A 16579-nucleotide genomic window follows, 5' to 3' on the forward strand; every position below is an offset into this window, starting at 1 on the left:
GTTGGCTTAAGGCAGAAACCTCGGGCCAAAGGATGAAAAGAAGACCCTTGAGAACAGTGTCCAGCTGAAGAGCAAGGCCAAGAGTCCTCAGACACTTGAAGGCCTGTCACACCACAGAGGGACTTGATTTGTTATTGTCCCTACCAAGCAAAAGTGGGGAAGCCCATCTCAGATCACACTAGGACCTTATTGTCATCCCAGCTGTCCCCGCTGGAACATCTGCTTAGAGTTCCCGAGGCTGGAGGCATCGAGACCCACCAGCACGGGAACTTGCCAAGGAATGTGCATCCTCTGGAGCCCCTTGGGAAACGTGCCTGCCCATAGTGCAGGCCTGGAGGAACGTGAGTCCTATCAAAGTGGACTTGTTCACTGTTCAAGGAACATCCTGTTCCTTGATGGAAATACCTAGATGCCGGAAGAACTGCTGTGCAGTCCCCACTTAGCAGGAGATTTTTGATGCTCCCAAGACCAGCCTTGTTCTGGGGTAGGCTTGAGAGGACAGGATCCAAGTTGATCCAAGAGGCATGTGTCACCTCGGCCTATATGTGGCCCCAATCCAGCAGAGATGTCCGCCACCTACTGGAAATGGAAGCAGAACTTGGTGCCTGGCCTTGTCTGTAACAGGAACATGCCAGGACAGACAGTCTCCTACATCGGGAACATAGAACTTTCCGGAAGCCTCATCTTCCCTGTGTCTCAGGCCACCCCAGCTAGGAGATAATTTGGGAAGTGGGGTCATAGGTGACAGCTGGGCCTGCCAGCAAACGTATCTGCCAAGTTTGCTTCCTAGCTTAAATAGGTCTCCACGAGGGCAGGGGTAGAGCGGCCTGTTGACTGCATGAAGTACTTCCTCTTATTGTCCAATTGTCTTCTTTTTACTGTGGGAGAAGATACACTGTAAGTCTTACTGATTTAACTGTTTTAAGGACAGTTGAATGGTATAAAGTACATTCATGGTGTGCAGACATCTGCACCGCCCGTCTCCAAACCTCTCGTCACCTTGTAGACCTGAAACTCTGTCCCATGAAACAGCGCCTCCCACTTCCCCACCCCACCCTGGCCACCCTGCTCCATGGGTGTCTCTAAGGACCTCCCATCAGGGGAATCCTTCAGTGTTTGTCTCTGGGGTGGCTTCCTTAGCTAATGTCCTCAAGGTCCCTCCACCTGATAGTCTGTGTCACAGTTCCCTGCCTCTTTGACGGGTGAGTAATGTCCCTTTGGATGGATGGGCCACATCCAGCTTATCCACTGACTGTACATCACTGGTGGACACTCAGGTTGTCTTGTTGAGCTCTTCTGAATGACACTGCCAGGAACCGGCTACCTCCTTAAGGTACTGCTCCCAGTTCTTCACGGTGAGATCCCAGAAGTGGAATTCTGGGTCAGGTGCTGGTTCTCTTTTCACGTTCCTGAGGAACCGCCCACCGTTGCCACAGCAGCTGCGCCATCTTCGTTGCAACCAACGGCACACAGGGGTTCCTACTCTCCACATCTCGCCAGCACTTTCTGTTTTTTCACAGTAGCCGCCTGGTGGGTGTGAGGCAGTATCTCATCACGGTTGGATCTGCAGTTCCCTCGTGACCAGTGACGTTGAGCATCTTCCCGTGCGCTTACTGATTAGCAAGTTGGCTTTGGGGGAAATGTGTTCTAGTCCTTCTCCCATTTTCCAACCAAGTTGCTCGGTCTTCTCCTGTGAGCCTCAGGACTTCTCTGTGTAGTCTGGGTATCAACCTCTTATCAGGCATGGGATGTCTAAGTATCTTCTCCTTTTCTACTGTTTTGTTTGTTTGTTTGTTGCTTTGTTTTTCAGTATCAGGGCTTGGATCCAGGGGCAATTAACCACTGAGCCACATCCCCAGCCCTTTTTATTTATTTTATTTATGCATTTATATATTTATTTATCTATCCATTTATTTTTGGATTTGACCCAGGGGCTTTTTGCCACTAAGCTACATCCCCAGACTTTTTTTTTTTTTTTGAGACAGAGTTTCACTGAGTTGTTCAGAGCCTGGCTAAATTGCTGAGGCTGGCCTTGAACTTACAATCCTCCTGCCTCAGCCTCCTAAGCTGCTGGGATTACAAGCAGGCACCAACATGCCCAGCACCTTTCTTACTGTTGACAGTGTCTTTTAAATTAAGTATTTCTTTTTTTTTTTTTAAGTTTTGCTAGGACTCAATGCCTTTATGTTTTGTTTTGTTTTTGTTTTTTTTAATGTGGTGCTAGGATTGAACTCAGTGCCTCACACTTGCAAGGCAATGGGCTACAACTCCAGCCAAGTATTTCTTTTTTTTAATACTTATTTTTTAGTTGTAATTGGACACAATATCCTCATTCTATTCATTCATTTTTATATGATACTGAGGATCGAACCCAAGACCCTGCACATGCTAGGCAAGCGCTCAACCCCAGCCCCTAAATTAGGTATTTCTGACTTTGTCACCCAGTATTGGACAGTCGCCTCCCTCCCTGGCCTAAAGTAACTTTGATTAAAAAGAGTTGGCAGGTGTCTGAAGAATCACAATTTAGTTTTAAGGGCCAGGGCTGCAGCTGAGGTTCGGGGCTGCTCTGTGTGTCTGAAACGGCAGAGCGGCTGCTGAGCCCGAGGTCTGCTTGGCGGGTTGGGCTTTCTCCCACCCTGAGGTTCTGTAGTCACTGCGTGGTCTGTGATGATGGCGTGGATAAAGTCTGTGTTCACAGACGTGTTGTGTGCTGGAACCAGAGTATAACTGTGGCCCCGTTCCCTGTGGATCTGGGGTCACCTGTCCAGGGTCGGAGGTTCAGGGGGCAGTGATGCTAGATGTGCATGAGGACAGACCCCCAGTCTGAAGCAGAACAGCCTTGGCTCTGGTGCCCGCCTGGCCACTGGTGGCCGGGTGGCCTTGGGGGCTATCTGATATTTGTGGACATTGATTTCCTCTAAAGTGCATTTCATGGTGAGGGCTGGCAGCACACCCCAACGGGGCTCAACATGGGCCCTGCCTCCTGCACCTCCCTCTGGTGTCTCCCTGTCTCTTCCATTCCCCCTTTCCCCTTCGCTCTTCCTCTTGCTCATCTCCCAGGCCTCTGCGTTCTTACTCAGTGCCCAGCTTAGGGGGTGAGGAAAGCCCCCCACAGTCAGTCTGCACCATCCCCTGACCGGGTAGGGCAGGGCACGTTGTAGGCATTCACAGGTCAGAGCAGAGCCATGGAGTCAGCCAGGCCTGGGTTCAAATCCCAGCCCGCAGCTGAGTCCCCGACTCTTAGTGTGGTCATCTGCAGCGTAAGGTGGCTGCAGTACCCCTTCCCAGGGCTGCTGGTAGCTGCTTGCTGTCCCTTCCTCCCTGCCCTGAGACAGGGGCTCCCAGACTGACGGGGCAGGTCTGCCTCTCTTCTGGAGGGGTCACCATGAGCAGGAGGGTGGGGACACGACAGGGCGTGCCCTCTCCTGCCCCTCCTCCTCCCCCGCTGCTGCACGGCCAGGAGGGTCGGTGGTGCCTGGGGCCCTCCCGCCTGGATCAGGGGGCTGGAACCAGAGGCCACACCCTGGCACCTCACGGGCCCTGGTTTGCTAGGCGCCTCCGCTGTGCAGAGGCAGCCCCGCGGGGCCCTGGCATGGGCCACACCAACTTCCTGTTGGGCCTGTGGTCCCGGGCGGTTTGCTGTGCAGCAGAGCAGTGACTTCACCTTCCGCCACAGACACACGGAACATGGTCCCGACTGGCATTCCGGTTCAGGAGCAGGTACCAGGGTGCTCTGGGGATTGTGCCTCCCAGGACGGGTTTGTGTCTGCTCCCTGGCAAGGCTTGGGTGCCCCCGCGTGTCCGAGACCCGTGCCCATCCCCCATAGGATGGACACAGCCCGAGGGAAGCTGCTCCTGCAGACGCCCTGCCCTACCCAGGCCTCTTGTGGCCCTGTGTGGCTTCCTGTCCAACCTACTAGGACCGCAGCAGACACACACACACACACACACACACCAAGCCACTGCTCAGGGGCCAGGCACAGTGGCACTGCGCCGCAGAGGTGTCTGCCTGTGACAGTTCTCCATGGATCTGCTTTCAACCCTGGGCCAAGAGGGAGAGACACAGGGTGATCAAGACTCCTGCAGGGCCGCCCCTGTCCCTCCATGGGAAAGAGGGTGGCAGGCAGATGGCAAAGAGCTGCTGAGCAGTCCCCGGTGGCTCCCGGAGTGGCCTGCCCATCTGTCCGTTCCCAGGAAGCCCTGGCCGGGGTCCTCCAGTCTCTGAATGGAGAGAGCAAGGGCCTCTCTTGACAGCAAACATTTCCCGGACCGGGTCTCCCCTCTGCCCCTGGGGCTGAACTCGGGGCAGGGGTAGAGGGTGGAGGGCCCCCCAGACCTCCTCCACTGCAGCTCCACCCTGAAGGACAGATAGCCTGCAGCGCCCGGCGCCACAGTGTGTCGGCCCCACCATCGCTCTGCGAGGACAGGGCCAGGATCTCCTGGTGGACATGGCTTCCTCCCTCCCTGCCTTGCTCTCTCCCTCACTTCCCCCCAGCAGGATATGGGTGTGGGGTGTGGGTGTGGTGGGGGAAGCAGGGAGCAGGCTGCTCATCGGCTGTCCACGTGGGGAGGCACAGTGCCACGTGTGCATTGAGCAATGACAGAAGCGGGGACCGTGTGGCCTGAGCATGTGGTCATGGGGGTCCCAGAACCGGGGAGCACCTGCTACCTCCAGCCCAGAGGGGGCTGTGGGCAAGAACCCCGCAGCTCACCCCAAGTTGCCACAGTACATAGACTGCTGCACAGTGCTGGGGTCCCTCTGCCAGGTGCCGGGTGACCCCAGCACGGCACCACACATTGCCACCTGTGGTGGCCAGGGGCCAGGTGCCCTGCACTTGGATGCCCAGGGTCCCAGCTCCTCAGACGTCGTCCTGGACCTTCTCTGAGTTCCGAGAACAATCCTGGGAGGACAAACATGGGGGCCGGAAGCTGCCGAGCCGTTGGTCCCTTCCTCCAGGACAGGATGCTGAGCCAGCTGGGGTCTGAGCCCCCGTTCCCTCTCAGGGAGGAAGGAGGGGGCTCCTAAGCCTGGGGCCTTGCCCCCTGGACCCAGCCAATAAGCCCGGGCCAAGAGCAGCAGGGCTCCCACTCCAGCAGGCAGGTGTGCGAGTCAGGTGCGGGTCTGGGGGGCTTTTGTTGTGTAGGGAAGGCATGTGAACATTGTGCTGGGAAAGCTGGCGGCAATTAGTGTGGCATTAATTAGATGTGAATGTGAACTGTCCTTGCAACAGGCTGGCCGTGGGGCTAGACCTGGGGTTCTGTGCGGGGTCGCTGTGTAGGTTGTAATAGGAAACCGGCATTTGGATGTTGCTTTGAAAAGGTTAGGTTGAGGATTTTGGTTTATGATCTTTCTAAACATTTTTTATGAGGCACCGATGAGATGTGTTATCAAATGCTCCCTCCAGTGGTCTTGATGTTGAGCTCTGTGGTTGGTCCAGATGCTTCTTCCGTTGCCTGAATCATGTGACATCCATGCTGTTTAGTGTCAGATTAGCAGGCCCCAGGCTCAGGCCTCAGGAGTTTTGAGGTTTTTCCGGGACAAAAACGGGGGCCTGGACGTGACCTAGGGCCCTGGTTACCTTCTTCTTCCCCACCCTCCAGCCTGCATCGGGCAAGCTCTGGGAGGTGCTGATGGGAACTGGGCTGTGCTGACCTCCAGCTCTCCAGGCACCCTTCTAGCAACTCTCTGCTCGTTGCCCATGAGCAGAACTGACCCAGTGCACCCAGCTTCAGCAAGAGCCCAGCTCATGGGCGGAGTGGGCTCCCGTCAGAGGGGCCCCTGACCTCCCCAGGGAGGAAGGGTGTGTCGCACAAGCACCATTCCGTGACTTGTGGTTTCCAGCGGTTACACCTCTTCCTGTCCCTCCATGAGGCCTGCTGTCAGCACCGTGGTTCCTCCAGCCTTGGCCATGCGACTGTCACAGCAGACACTTCAGGGGCCTGGCAGGGTGGTTTCCCAGCATTGAGAGGCACCATGTTCATTGAGGACCTCAGCTCCACCAGCGCAAGCGGGAGTCCCCACCCCAAGCCCTGAGGCTTCCAAGAGCCAGCTGGAGGCCTGCCCAGAAGTTAGGAGCCTCTTCCTCCTGGTCCCTCGGTCCTCATCACTAAGTGTCACCTGGCACTGGGGCTTCTCTGGCTCCGGGACACACATCAGCGAACAGAGACAAGGCTCCCTGCCTGGCAGAGCAGACGCCCCAGTGCTCACAGGAAAGGTGAAGACAGGGGTCAACGTGGGGAACTGTCCATCACTGATGCTGCAGAGGCCACCCTTCAAGATGGCTTCCTGGTGCCCACCTCCCAGGGACCCCTCCCTCTTGGTCCTAGGGCTGGCCTGTCTTCAGCCATGGGTCCTTGCCACATGGCAATCGATAGTGCATACAAGGTCCTTGCTCTGAAGTCCTCCGTGGCCTAGGGATTGGCTTGTGGTGATTTTGAGCTCCCAGGACAATTCAGAATTGGGATGCAGCTACAGAGAGCCCAAAACCCAGAGGGGCCACTGTGACACCAGAGCAGGGTGGTCATTCCTGTGTGTGGCCAGTCACATTTACAAAAGATTAGCCTTTTTCTGGGAAAGCGGAAGGGAGAGCAAGTTTTCTGACAGGAAGCCGAGAGCAGGGAGAGCAGATATCAGAGCAAATACAAGGACCCAAAGAGAGAGCTTCTGGAAAGCGAGACAGCGCTGTGAGACACCTGTGCCTTCTGAGAGGCACACGGTCCAGGAAGGAGGCGCACCCAGGCCTGGGCCAGAGCCCCCGTCCAGCTCCTGTGGCCCCTGCTGCGCGCTCTCCCCACCCGTCAGCACACAGAGCCCTTTTCCTGCGTGAAGAATCTGCACTGGGGGGTGGAGACATTTGCCAGTCCCCACACCAGCGGGTGGCAGAGTCAGGACTCAAGCCCAGGGCCAGCAACAAAGCCAGGTCTGACCCCCTGGCAGCCCTGCCTCCTTCCCCAGCACCTGGAGTGGTCCTCTGGGTCACCCAAAGAGAATGGGACCCTGTCACCAGCCCTAGGAGAGGACAGAAATGTGTGATACCTCAGGCAGGGTTTTAGAAAGAGTCTCTCTCCAGTGCTCAGAGGGCTGACCCTCGATCAAGAGCCCGTGCTAAAGGAGGGTGCCAGCCAGCCTCATTCTCTCGTTCTCCAGAGTTTACCACAGCGAGGCAGACACGTGGCCTTCTCTGGTACCCAGAGCCAGCTCCTGCTTTCCCATGGCCAGTTTCATGTCAGCAGATGAGCCAGCAGCACTGGCTCCCTGGAGTGCCAGGGGAAGCTCTGGGACTTGTTCCAAGTGATCCCTTCACAGGGAGCATTTGTCCACCACACCTTTGGGCGCGAGAGGGGGCTGGCTCTGTGTCACAGGGGACCCAGTCAGGCCAAATGGCAGGAGTTCTGCAGCATGTGTGTCCCATGATGATGTCAGGGAGTCAAGAACTAGTCTCCAACAAGGGCGAACTGGTGAGCTGTCACAGGGCCACAGCAGGCAAGAGCCTGGAGTGTACTCTACCAACTGTATGTGTGTCACACAGCAAAGAGCCTGGGTCCCAGGAGAAGGGAGGCGTTGGGTCAATGACCCGACCTTATACCTTCCTCCTATGCAGCTCAGCCAGCCAGGACATCAGGGTGTCCGAGGACATCAAATGCCAGGACAGCCAGGACGTCAGAGCAGCTTAGCCACCATCCAGGCCAAACCAGAAGGGGCTGGCATTATCCTGAATCTCTGCCTTGATTCCTGGGCCCAGCCTGACCTTCCCTGTGGTTTCCTGGCTTGCACAGATCCCATCTCCAATGCTGAGGGGAAGGCGTCAGAGAGGGAGCCTCTCACAGCTCCTGCTCTAACACCTGGGGCATTTGTCCCCAGAAACGCAGTCATTAGTCCACTAGAGAAACTGGGGTCCTGTAGGCTAGGCCCCTGTTCTGTGGGTGAGGAAACTGAGGCTCAGAGAGAGTGAGAGAGCCCACACATCCCGGTCAGGCTCCTTCTGGGTCTCCTGTGACCCTGGGTCTTTCGCGCTGTCCTGACCAGTCTGCTGCCCTCCCTCCTTGAGTATGTAAGGTTCTTGTCCTTACCTAAGATCATGTGGCAGGTCCATTCCCAGAACACTGCTCACCCCAATCTCACAGCCAATCGCAGCTGGCCCCGGGGCTCTCAGTCAGGCCCTGGAGTCTGAACGGTGAGGTCTTCCTGGAGCTGGGCTTTGACAACAGTTGGAGGCCTCCAGGAATCCATCTTGGTGTTTTCTTTCCATTTGAACTGGACTTCCTCTCCTCCCACTAACTCTGCACTCGGGGCCCAAACCGACAACACATTTGGCCTTTCAAGAAAAGCAGCAGTTGAGGAAATAGGATCCAGACATTCGCACACCTAAGAGAACCCTCCTTGATTCCTGGGTAATGACAAAGAAGGGCACGAGCTGTGTCCTGGTGAATGCCCCCTGACAAGTGATCAGACCTGGCCTCGCCCACGAGAGCAAACTCGTATGCACGCCTCCTGCTTGGATGCATGAGACACCACCTTGCTAAAAAGGGTTGCTAAATCTAATCCTCAAGCAGCAATGAGACAGATCAGAACTGAGGGGCAGAACCTTTCAAAAAGTCTCAGTGTCACGGGAAATATGAATGAAGAGGTGGTAAAGTGGGAAGGGTGCTTCTTGTGGGTCAGAGGGGCTGGAGAAGCAGCAGGGCCAGGTGGGATTCCTGATGGATCCTGCATTTTTTTTAAGTCTAAAACAAGATGGAATAATTGGGAAATTGGAATAGAACTCATCTATTGGGTGATAGTGAATTAGTTATCTTAAGTATGATGATGATGATGTGGTTGTGGAAGACAAAGTTCTCAGAAGATGTGTGATGAGGTCACAGATGAAGTTCTGGATATGGCCTCTTATTTTCAAATGGTTGAGAAAGTGTGTGTGGGTGGGTGGGTGGATGTGGGTGTGTGGGTATGTGGGTGGGTGTGTGGGTATGTGGGTGGGTGGGTGGGTGTGCACACGCGGACCTGGAGGGTGGGGAAAGCAGAGGGAAGAGAGAGAGTGCATGCAGGTAGGAAAAATGTAAACCTTTGGTGCTTAGGGTGAAGAGTATGCGGGTGTTTATTGCTATTCTGGTTGTTTTTGACTTTTCTGAAGTTTGAAAGTTCCCAGAATAAGGTGGAGAGGGGCTTGGGTTGTGGCTGAGTGGTAGAGCACTGGCCCAGCACACGTGAGGCATTGGGTTCAATCCTCAGCATCGCATAGAAATGAAATAAATGGTCTTGTGTCTACCTACAACTAAAACAAATAAAAAAAAAATAAGATGGAGAGAAGGAAGAAATGCCTTAGCTGGAGCCCCCTGGCCGTCCTCCCTCACCTGCTGTCCCTGCCAGTGGACCGTGCACAGGGCAAGAGCAGGCATTGGTTTAACATCTTTCCTCCTGGGCTCAAAGCATTTTCACATGCTGCTTCTCTTTGATTCTGTGCAAAAAGTTTGAGCAGACCTTTGTAAAGCTCCGAGCTTTGGTTCCTCCAAATATAAACCAGGGAGAGCTGCTCAAGGTCACACCGAGACCAAGTAGAACCGTAGGAGATGGGCGAAGCCCAGACTTTTACCTCCAACCTAGATCCCAAACCCAGCTCCCCTCCTGTCACTCCTGGGCTGGTGGGTTGGGAGACAGTTTCTAAAGCCTGTCCTCCTGAGCCCTAAGGGTGAGGGACCCAGGGACACCCAGCTTAGCTCTGCATGCCTCCCTCTGGGGCGGGAGCCACTGTGCCAAGCTGGTGTTCTCAGCCTCCCCACTAGGATGTCAGCTTCATGGGGATTGGCTACTTGGTGGGTGCAGTCTTTCCTGATTGGAGGGTGGCAGCTGCTGAGCCAGGAGGTGGGCTCTGGGCAGATTGGCTCCATCCATGCATCCTGCATCCTGAATGCAAAGCAGAAGCTGTGGGAATCTCATCAGCCCCTCCCTTCCCCTGTGAAGTGGCAGAGGGGGTGGGCTGTGCTATGCCCCAACGCCGAATGGACAAGACAGGCAGTTCCCCATGAAGTAGTCTTCAGAGTGAGTCCAGCAACCCCCTGTGGCTGTGGACCAGGGGGCTGGCTGCTGGCTCAGAGGGAGTCTGACCTCAGGGTCAGCACTTCTGGGAGTCCAGGCAAGGGGTTGGGGTGGGACAGGTGTCTTCCGGGAGAACTTGCTAAGTGGCAGCGATTATCCCTCCACCTGCGGCTGCGCTGAGCAGCCCCACTGGACAGAGCTGGCATTGAACTCTCCCGAGGAAGCTGCCCTGATCCCCAGGCATGTGGAGCATCCCCGCACTGGAGCACGGGTGCCGCCTGCAGGAACACAGACCGCCCAGCCCGAGATCCTCTTCTGCACACTGTCCATGGGCCTTCAGCAGGCTGAGCCATGGTGATTCACTCATTCATCCAGCAAACTCCTCTTGAGTGTCTACCATGGAAACACCACAGACAAAACCCCTGCCTTGCCCCTTCCGGCACCTGGGTGGGGAGAGAGATCGTCCACAGGACAAGTGAGTGAGCCGTAAGGAATAGAGCAGGTGATAATCTTGAGGGAGGAAAATTAACCCAAGAAGACAGGGCTGGCCATGTAAGACACCGGGTCCATGGGGACCTCCGTGGAAAGGTGACCCTGGTTTACAGAGGCAAAGGCTGGGGCCATGGTAGGTCTCAGGGGTCAGAGGCCAAGTCAGGTGGGAGGAAGAGGAGTGGGGGATGCCTGAGGAGGGACACTGGGCTGGAGGATCCCCAGGGAGTGTGGCTGAGCAGAAGGAGCGAGGCCACAGCTCCAAGGGGTGGAGCTGGAGGGCTCTGGGGAGGGGCTGCCCCGGAGGCCAGGGCTGAGATTTGGGGTTTACTTTGGATAGAATGAAAGCCATCGGAGGTTGTGCACAAAGTGACACCCTGATCCGAAAGGGTCAGTCTTGCTCCTGTGGCACAGAGGAGACCAGGCAGGAAGCTGTGAGGCCTGAGCTGGGGAGGAGGGACATGCGGGGAGAAGCATGGGGCTTGGTCAGGGGTGGATGAGGCAGGTGTGTGAGTCCAGGAACTGACTCCCAGGAGGACGGTGCTCTGACTCAGTTGTTCTCTGGTCATGGGAAGAGCAGGGCAGCAGGTAGGGCCCATCAGGAGCTGAATCCCCACGGAGGATGCTCAGGCAGCTGAATAAACAACCCTGGGTGCAGGGGTTGACGGGGTGGAGACAGACGTGGGGTCTGCAGTGCAGAAAGGGAGTTCAGAAAAGCAAACAGATTCACCGCCAGATCCTGGGCAGCCACCAAAGTCCAGGTCAGAGAGATGAACAGGAAGCAGCTTGTGGACAGAAGGAGTGGACGAAGAGCACAGAGAAGCCCCAGAGGGCGTAGGGTCCTGCCGCAGAGGAGGGAGAGCTGAGGACTGCTTGGTCTGCCAGAGCCAGAGGGAGGAGAGGAATTGCAGACCAGTGAAGACGTGCTTTGGAGGAAATCCCCTGTGAATAGACGGAGAAGACAGTGGTCCGAGAGACCGCTTTTCAGATGGGAGGAATTCATCACGTGCAGATGGCCGCACTCTGTGAGAAGGACGACCCTGCTCAGTGACGCCCTCGAGTGGGCTGGCTGGGTGGATCAATGGTGGTCCCCTTGGGTGGGGGAGACAGCAGCCCAGCACAGGGTCCCCACAGGGTGGCATCTCTAAAGGCTGGAGGGTGAGTGTTGTGGACTCTGCTGTGACAGTCCCTGCTGCAGCTGCTCAGCCCTGCTCAGAACACTACAGTCCCTCGACAAATGGGCACAGAGACATGCCAATAAAACTATCTGCCAAAGTAGGCAGCAGGCTGGACTTGACCCCCAGGCACCGGGTGTAGGGCCTCGTCTCCAGGCCAGTGGCCCTCAAGCATGGTCTCTGGGTAGCAGCATCTCTGCTGCCTGGGAACTCAGCGGAAATTCCAAACTCCTGGTCCCACCCACATCCGTGGAATCAGCACCAGTTCAAATGCAGCGGGGTTTGTGATTCTGGAACTCTGGAAGTTAGCCAACCTTGAGTGCCACACTGGGCAGCCGGGAGAATGGAGTGTGGGGCAGGCCATGCACCTTGTTAAGGGCTCGGTATCCAGGCCTCCGTCCTGCCCCCTGTGCTCCCCTTTGGCTGTCTTCCACGGGGCCCCTGGGGACAGCTGCTGCGGCTGGCCCTTTGCAGCACCCTCTGCTCTGTGGCCATGGTTTCCTGGCCATGACCCTCAGCCACTGGGTGTGCTTCAGGGCCTGGGATGCCGTTGCTCGCCTGGCAGCCCCCAGCCCCTGCACCCAGCGGGGCTGGGCAGCATTTTGTGCATTAAGGGACTCTGACTTAAAGCTCAGCATCATCGGGAGTTTAGCGACAGCTTTTAAATGACCGCAGTGAGATAATGTGATTTCACGCTTCTGAGTCATCTAAGGGAGTGAGGTGTGTGAGCCACTAATGGGCTCAGAGGAGAGACTGCCCTTGAGGCCCTGTGCCCCCCCCAGGCCAGGGGAGCAGCCACTATCCAAGGACGAAGTTCTAGCCAGCTTGGGCCCAAGGAGCAGCACCTCAGCAGGCTTGGGCACTGCGTCACATCCTGCTCATGAGCCAGTGAACAGCTTCCTGCATAGACCTGGGCAGATGGCTGGTGCCTCTGAGTGCTGGTGGCCCTGAAGGACCCTCAGACTAAAAGGGAGAGGTGACGGGGAGGCCTCTGGTGTCCACTGGCCAGGCGGTGTGAAAGTGCACATAGAGGGGCCGGGGAGAGGTTTGCCCAGGATCCTGTGTGGCACCTCTGTGGGGGCTGGTATCAGCCAAGCATCCTCGGCTCTGATTTTAAAGATTTAAGTGCATTTTTTATTTCATTTCATCATTGAATTCCAAATGAGGTCCCTTAAAAACAATCTCAGGGAACCATCACCAACCCCATCACTTTTCCTGTGGTGCGTCTTCCTTGTGTCGCCGTGTTTCGAGCAGGAGCATATGCTTGGGCTCACGCCCCTCACTCAGAGCAGACCTCAATTACGAGTGGGACCTAAACCCGAGCTGTGTTGACCAGTGGGTGGAGAATATTCCAAGGAGGACACCACCTGGGGACAGGAGGTCTCTGCTCTGAGAAAGGAAGATGAGGGCTAGGGATGTAGCTCAAGCGGTAATGCGCTCGCCTGACATTCGCGGGGCGCTGGGTTCGATCCTCAGCATCACATAAAAATAAAATAAAGATGTTGTGTCCACCGAAAAACTGAAAAACAAACTTTTAAAAAACTCTCTCTCTCTCTCTCTCTCTCTCTTTCTCTTTAAAAAAAAAAAAAAGGAAGATGGACAAAGTCCCCCCCATGGGCTGCCTGGCACTGCCAATTTCAGGGGTCTATTGGAGTGGACAGGGCTGTGTGTTGATCCCTTTGCCCATGGGAAAGGGACCACATGAATTTGGGTTAGGGACCTTCACCCTTTCAGAAGGCAGGGTCTATGGTAGACACAGGGATACAGTAGTGAAAGAGACTTCCCCTGTCCAGAGAGGGCCAGAGCACCAGGGAGCTGGAAGGGGACCCTAGGGCATGACAGCCAACTGCCAGTGCAAAGGCCCCGGGGGGCCTGGGCGTGGCCTTTGGGGAAGGCCCAATCATTGCCTGCCTTCCAGCGCTGTAACAAATGACCTCACACTGGACAGTCATGGGCAGGCTCAGCTGGGGAAGGATTCCCTGATTTGTGGGCTGTTGGGCTAAGGCCTCGGCTCCTCTAGCTGCAGACCAGAGGTCACCCTCAGTTCCTGCCACATGGGCCTCTCCCACATGGCTGCTTGCTCATCAGAGCCATAGAGGGAGAGTCAGCTAGCAAGGTAGAAGTCACAGTCTGTGCTGCCCAATCACAGAAGTGACAGCCCCATATAGTTGTAGCCCCCATGTGCTGGTGAGAAGCAAGTCCCCAGAGCCAGCCACCCTCGGGGGCTAGGGGGCTGTAGAGAGAGGGAGTCCCAGGCCCAGCTCGCTGGGGGCCTCTGACAGTCTTCTTACAAGCTCGGGGCAGCACCGGAGGCTGTCATGGACAGGAGGCAGGACCAAGGGAACCCCTGGGGTGACTCCGGGTGGCAGCAGTGCCCTTCCTGGGAGATGGGACTGGCTGAGAAGCACAGACCCTCCAGTTCCTGCAGGGTGGCAGAACTTGTCATCTCAGAGAAGCCGGGCCCCTGGGACAGGTCAGGGGGCAATGGTGGAGTGGAGTCTCAGAGTCCTGGCCCCTTGTCATCAGCCCACACAAATGCACGGGGAGCACAGACAGCCTCTGGGCCTCTGGGATCATAGGAGCTCCTGGCCAAACGTGGCTGATCTTTTGTCACCACCCCTCCCCACTCTGCTTTTCTTCCAGAACTTTCCCTCCGTGAAAAAGCAAGCAGGTGTGGACCACTGAGGCCAGCTCCATGTATCCAGAATCGACCACGGTCTCCCCGGCTCGGCACTCCCTGCGGCAGACGGGCTCCCCCGGGATGGTCTACAGGTGACTCCCACCCCACCCCTCCCTGCAGGGGTCCCCGAGGCCAAGGCCTTCCCTGGGGGGGCGGGAGGACTGAGCAGGGCCCACAGGGCTGAGAGGCACCCGCGCTGCTCATTCTCCAAGGAAAGAAGGCAGGCTCTTGAAAACCAAAATGGGAAAGAAAAAGCAAAGGTTTTGCAGGTGGCGCCGAGCCGGGACAGATTCCTTCCTGGTCCCCAACTTCCAAAGTGCTCCCCTGGAGGATAACAGAGGCCTGGCGGTGAGCCGAGGCCCTTCTGGGCTCCCATTTCTCACAAGTCACGGCTCATGCGTCCTCCGTGGTCCCACACGTCCCCCTGCGCTCACAACCTCACAAGCCTTTGGGGAGCCACGTTCGCCTGTTTACCAACCCTGGAGAGACTGGGCAGCCAGACGCTCCCAGGGCAACTTGGCCTCCTCCACGGAGGCCACTTCCAAATCCCGCCCCGGGTGTGATCTGCGCAACAGGCAGCCCTGAACAGCAGGGGGCGCTGGGCGAGAGCTGCCGACTTGGGTGGGGGCAGGGAGCCCCAGGGCAAGTGATGCCTGTCCAGAAAGGACTCAGTGGCCATAGGCAGCAGCTGACCTCTTGACTGGAGAGTTTCTAATATTCTTTTAAAGCACACTGAAATCCAGACAGACCCTCTCCCAGAGACTTACCAGGGGAAATAAGGGCAGAAGCAGGCCCCTTGCATGTCCAGACAGACGGGGCTCAGGCCCTGCCTCTGTGGCCACTGGGTGGTGCTGCTGCAGAGCATTTGGTACCCAGGCGCATCCGGAGCAGGCGGAGGGGGCGGGCCAGGCCTGCGGGTGTTGGTGATGCATTCTGTGCTGGCCCTTGTCTGTGGTTGATGCCAACTCTGGACTATCTTCTCTCCTCTCTCTTTTTTTTTCTCTTTTCTCCATTGCCATCCGAAGTACTAGGTATGGGAGCCCCAAAAGACAGCTCCAGTTTTACAGGTAATGAGTTCTTCGTTTTCTCTTGAATACAGCGAGCTGAAGGCCGGGGAGTGGGTGGGAGGACTGTGCCCACACACAGGTGACACCAGGGCTCTGCCTCTCTCAGTGCCCACCCACAGAGCATATGTAATGCCTGACACAAAATGTGCGGTCGCCTTAGTTGTGCGTGTGAGTCTCCTAGAGGTTGGCTGTTGGTTTGACCAAATGGTCTTCTGGGCTGCGTCGCTCTCAGCAGACCTCCTGTTAGCCCTGCACTCACCAGCAGCAGATGGACGCCTTGCCACAATCATGGTCTTGCGCTTCTGTCACCAGGCCACAGGCTCCCTGGAGAGCGCATGCCCATGTGTTCTCCCTTCTGCCTGAGGATCTGGGCTGACACCTACAGAGCTCTTGGGTCCATTGAGATGGATGCCTTCTTGGGGTGTGCGGTACCAATGTGGCTTGGATCATGTCAGGATGGACAATGTCATTCTCCTGTTGTGCTTCCCCATTGGCAAATTAGAAACCAGATGTTTGCCTGACAAGAAACTGTGCCCAGAGGGATGTGGCATCAAGAGGTCCAGGCATGTGGCCCAGCAGGGTCCTGTCTGTCCCTCCCTCTGGTCTGCCTCCCTCACCAGTAAGCGGGGCACACACCAAAAAGATTCATACTACTTCCTGGAGGGTTTCCAAGTTTAGGAAGCAAGATCTCGGGGTTGTGCTGAAGCCGGGGGTCAGCGGGGTCTGCCAGCCTCGGCACCATGGGGTCTTGGTGACAGTTCCCTGTGTTGCCACTTCCCTGTGTTGTAGACCTGGGAAGTCTCTCTGTCCAAAACCAGCTCCAAGTGTTGTGCACACCCACCAGACGTGGAGCTGAGGAGTGTGTCTTGATGGTGCACAGAATCTGGGGCTGTGGGTGCCAGGGTCTGTGCTGGGTTTCCGTACGACTTTCCTCTCTACCCCAGTGGCCTCAGCGCCTCTGAACATGACCGTGGACCTGGGCACACAGTGCTGCTGTGAGGTCTCATTCCTTACAGGGAGCTCCAAAGAGATGGCTGACTCTTTGAATCTACTGAAATTTTGGTTAAATAAGATTTTTGCCTGAATTTGGGCTTGTAAATGCTTTTTTTTTTTTTTTTTGATAAATGCTTATATCGTC

General features: G+C 56.3%; 1 protein-coding gene across 3 annotated transcripts in view; it reads left to right on the plus strand.

Moving 5' to 3' along the window:
• The window catches only part of Kcnab2 (potassium voltage-gated channel subfamily A regulatory beta subunit 2), an 81820-nt gene that overhangs the window by 21419 nt on the left and 43822 nt on the right, over positions 1 to 16579 (plus strand). The window contains exons 1-3 of one of the 3 annotated variants that reach the window (XM_071617285.1): positions 3447 to 3720; positions 14338 to 14466; positions 15400 to 15441. In XM_071617285.1, the coding sequence (XP_071473386.1) occupies positions 14390 to 14466; positions 15400 to 15441 (119 nt within the window). In that variant the 5' untranslated portion in view covers positions 3447 to 3720; positions 14338 to 14389. Of the gene's footprint in view, positions 1 to 3446; positions 3721 to 14337; positions 14467 to 15399; positions 15442 to 16579 lie in introns of those variants that run through there. The other 2 variants (XM_071617286.1, XM_071617287.1) reach the window with 2 other exon arrangements.

This window comes from Marmota flaviventris, chromosome 10 (assembly GCF_047511675.1).
Source record: "Marmota flaviventris isolate mMarFla1 chromosome 10, mMarFla1.hap1, whole genome shotgun sequence".
NCBI lineage: Eukaryota > Metazoa > Chordata > Mammalia > Rodentia > Sciuridae > Marmota > Marmota flaviventris.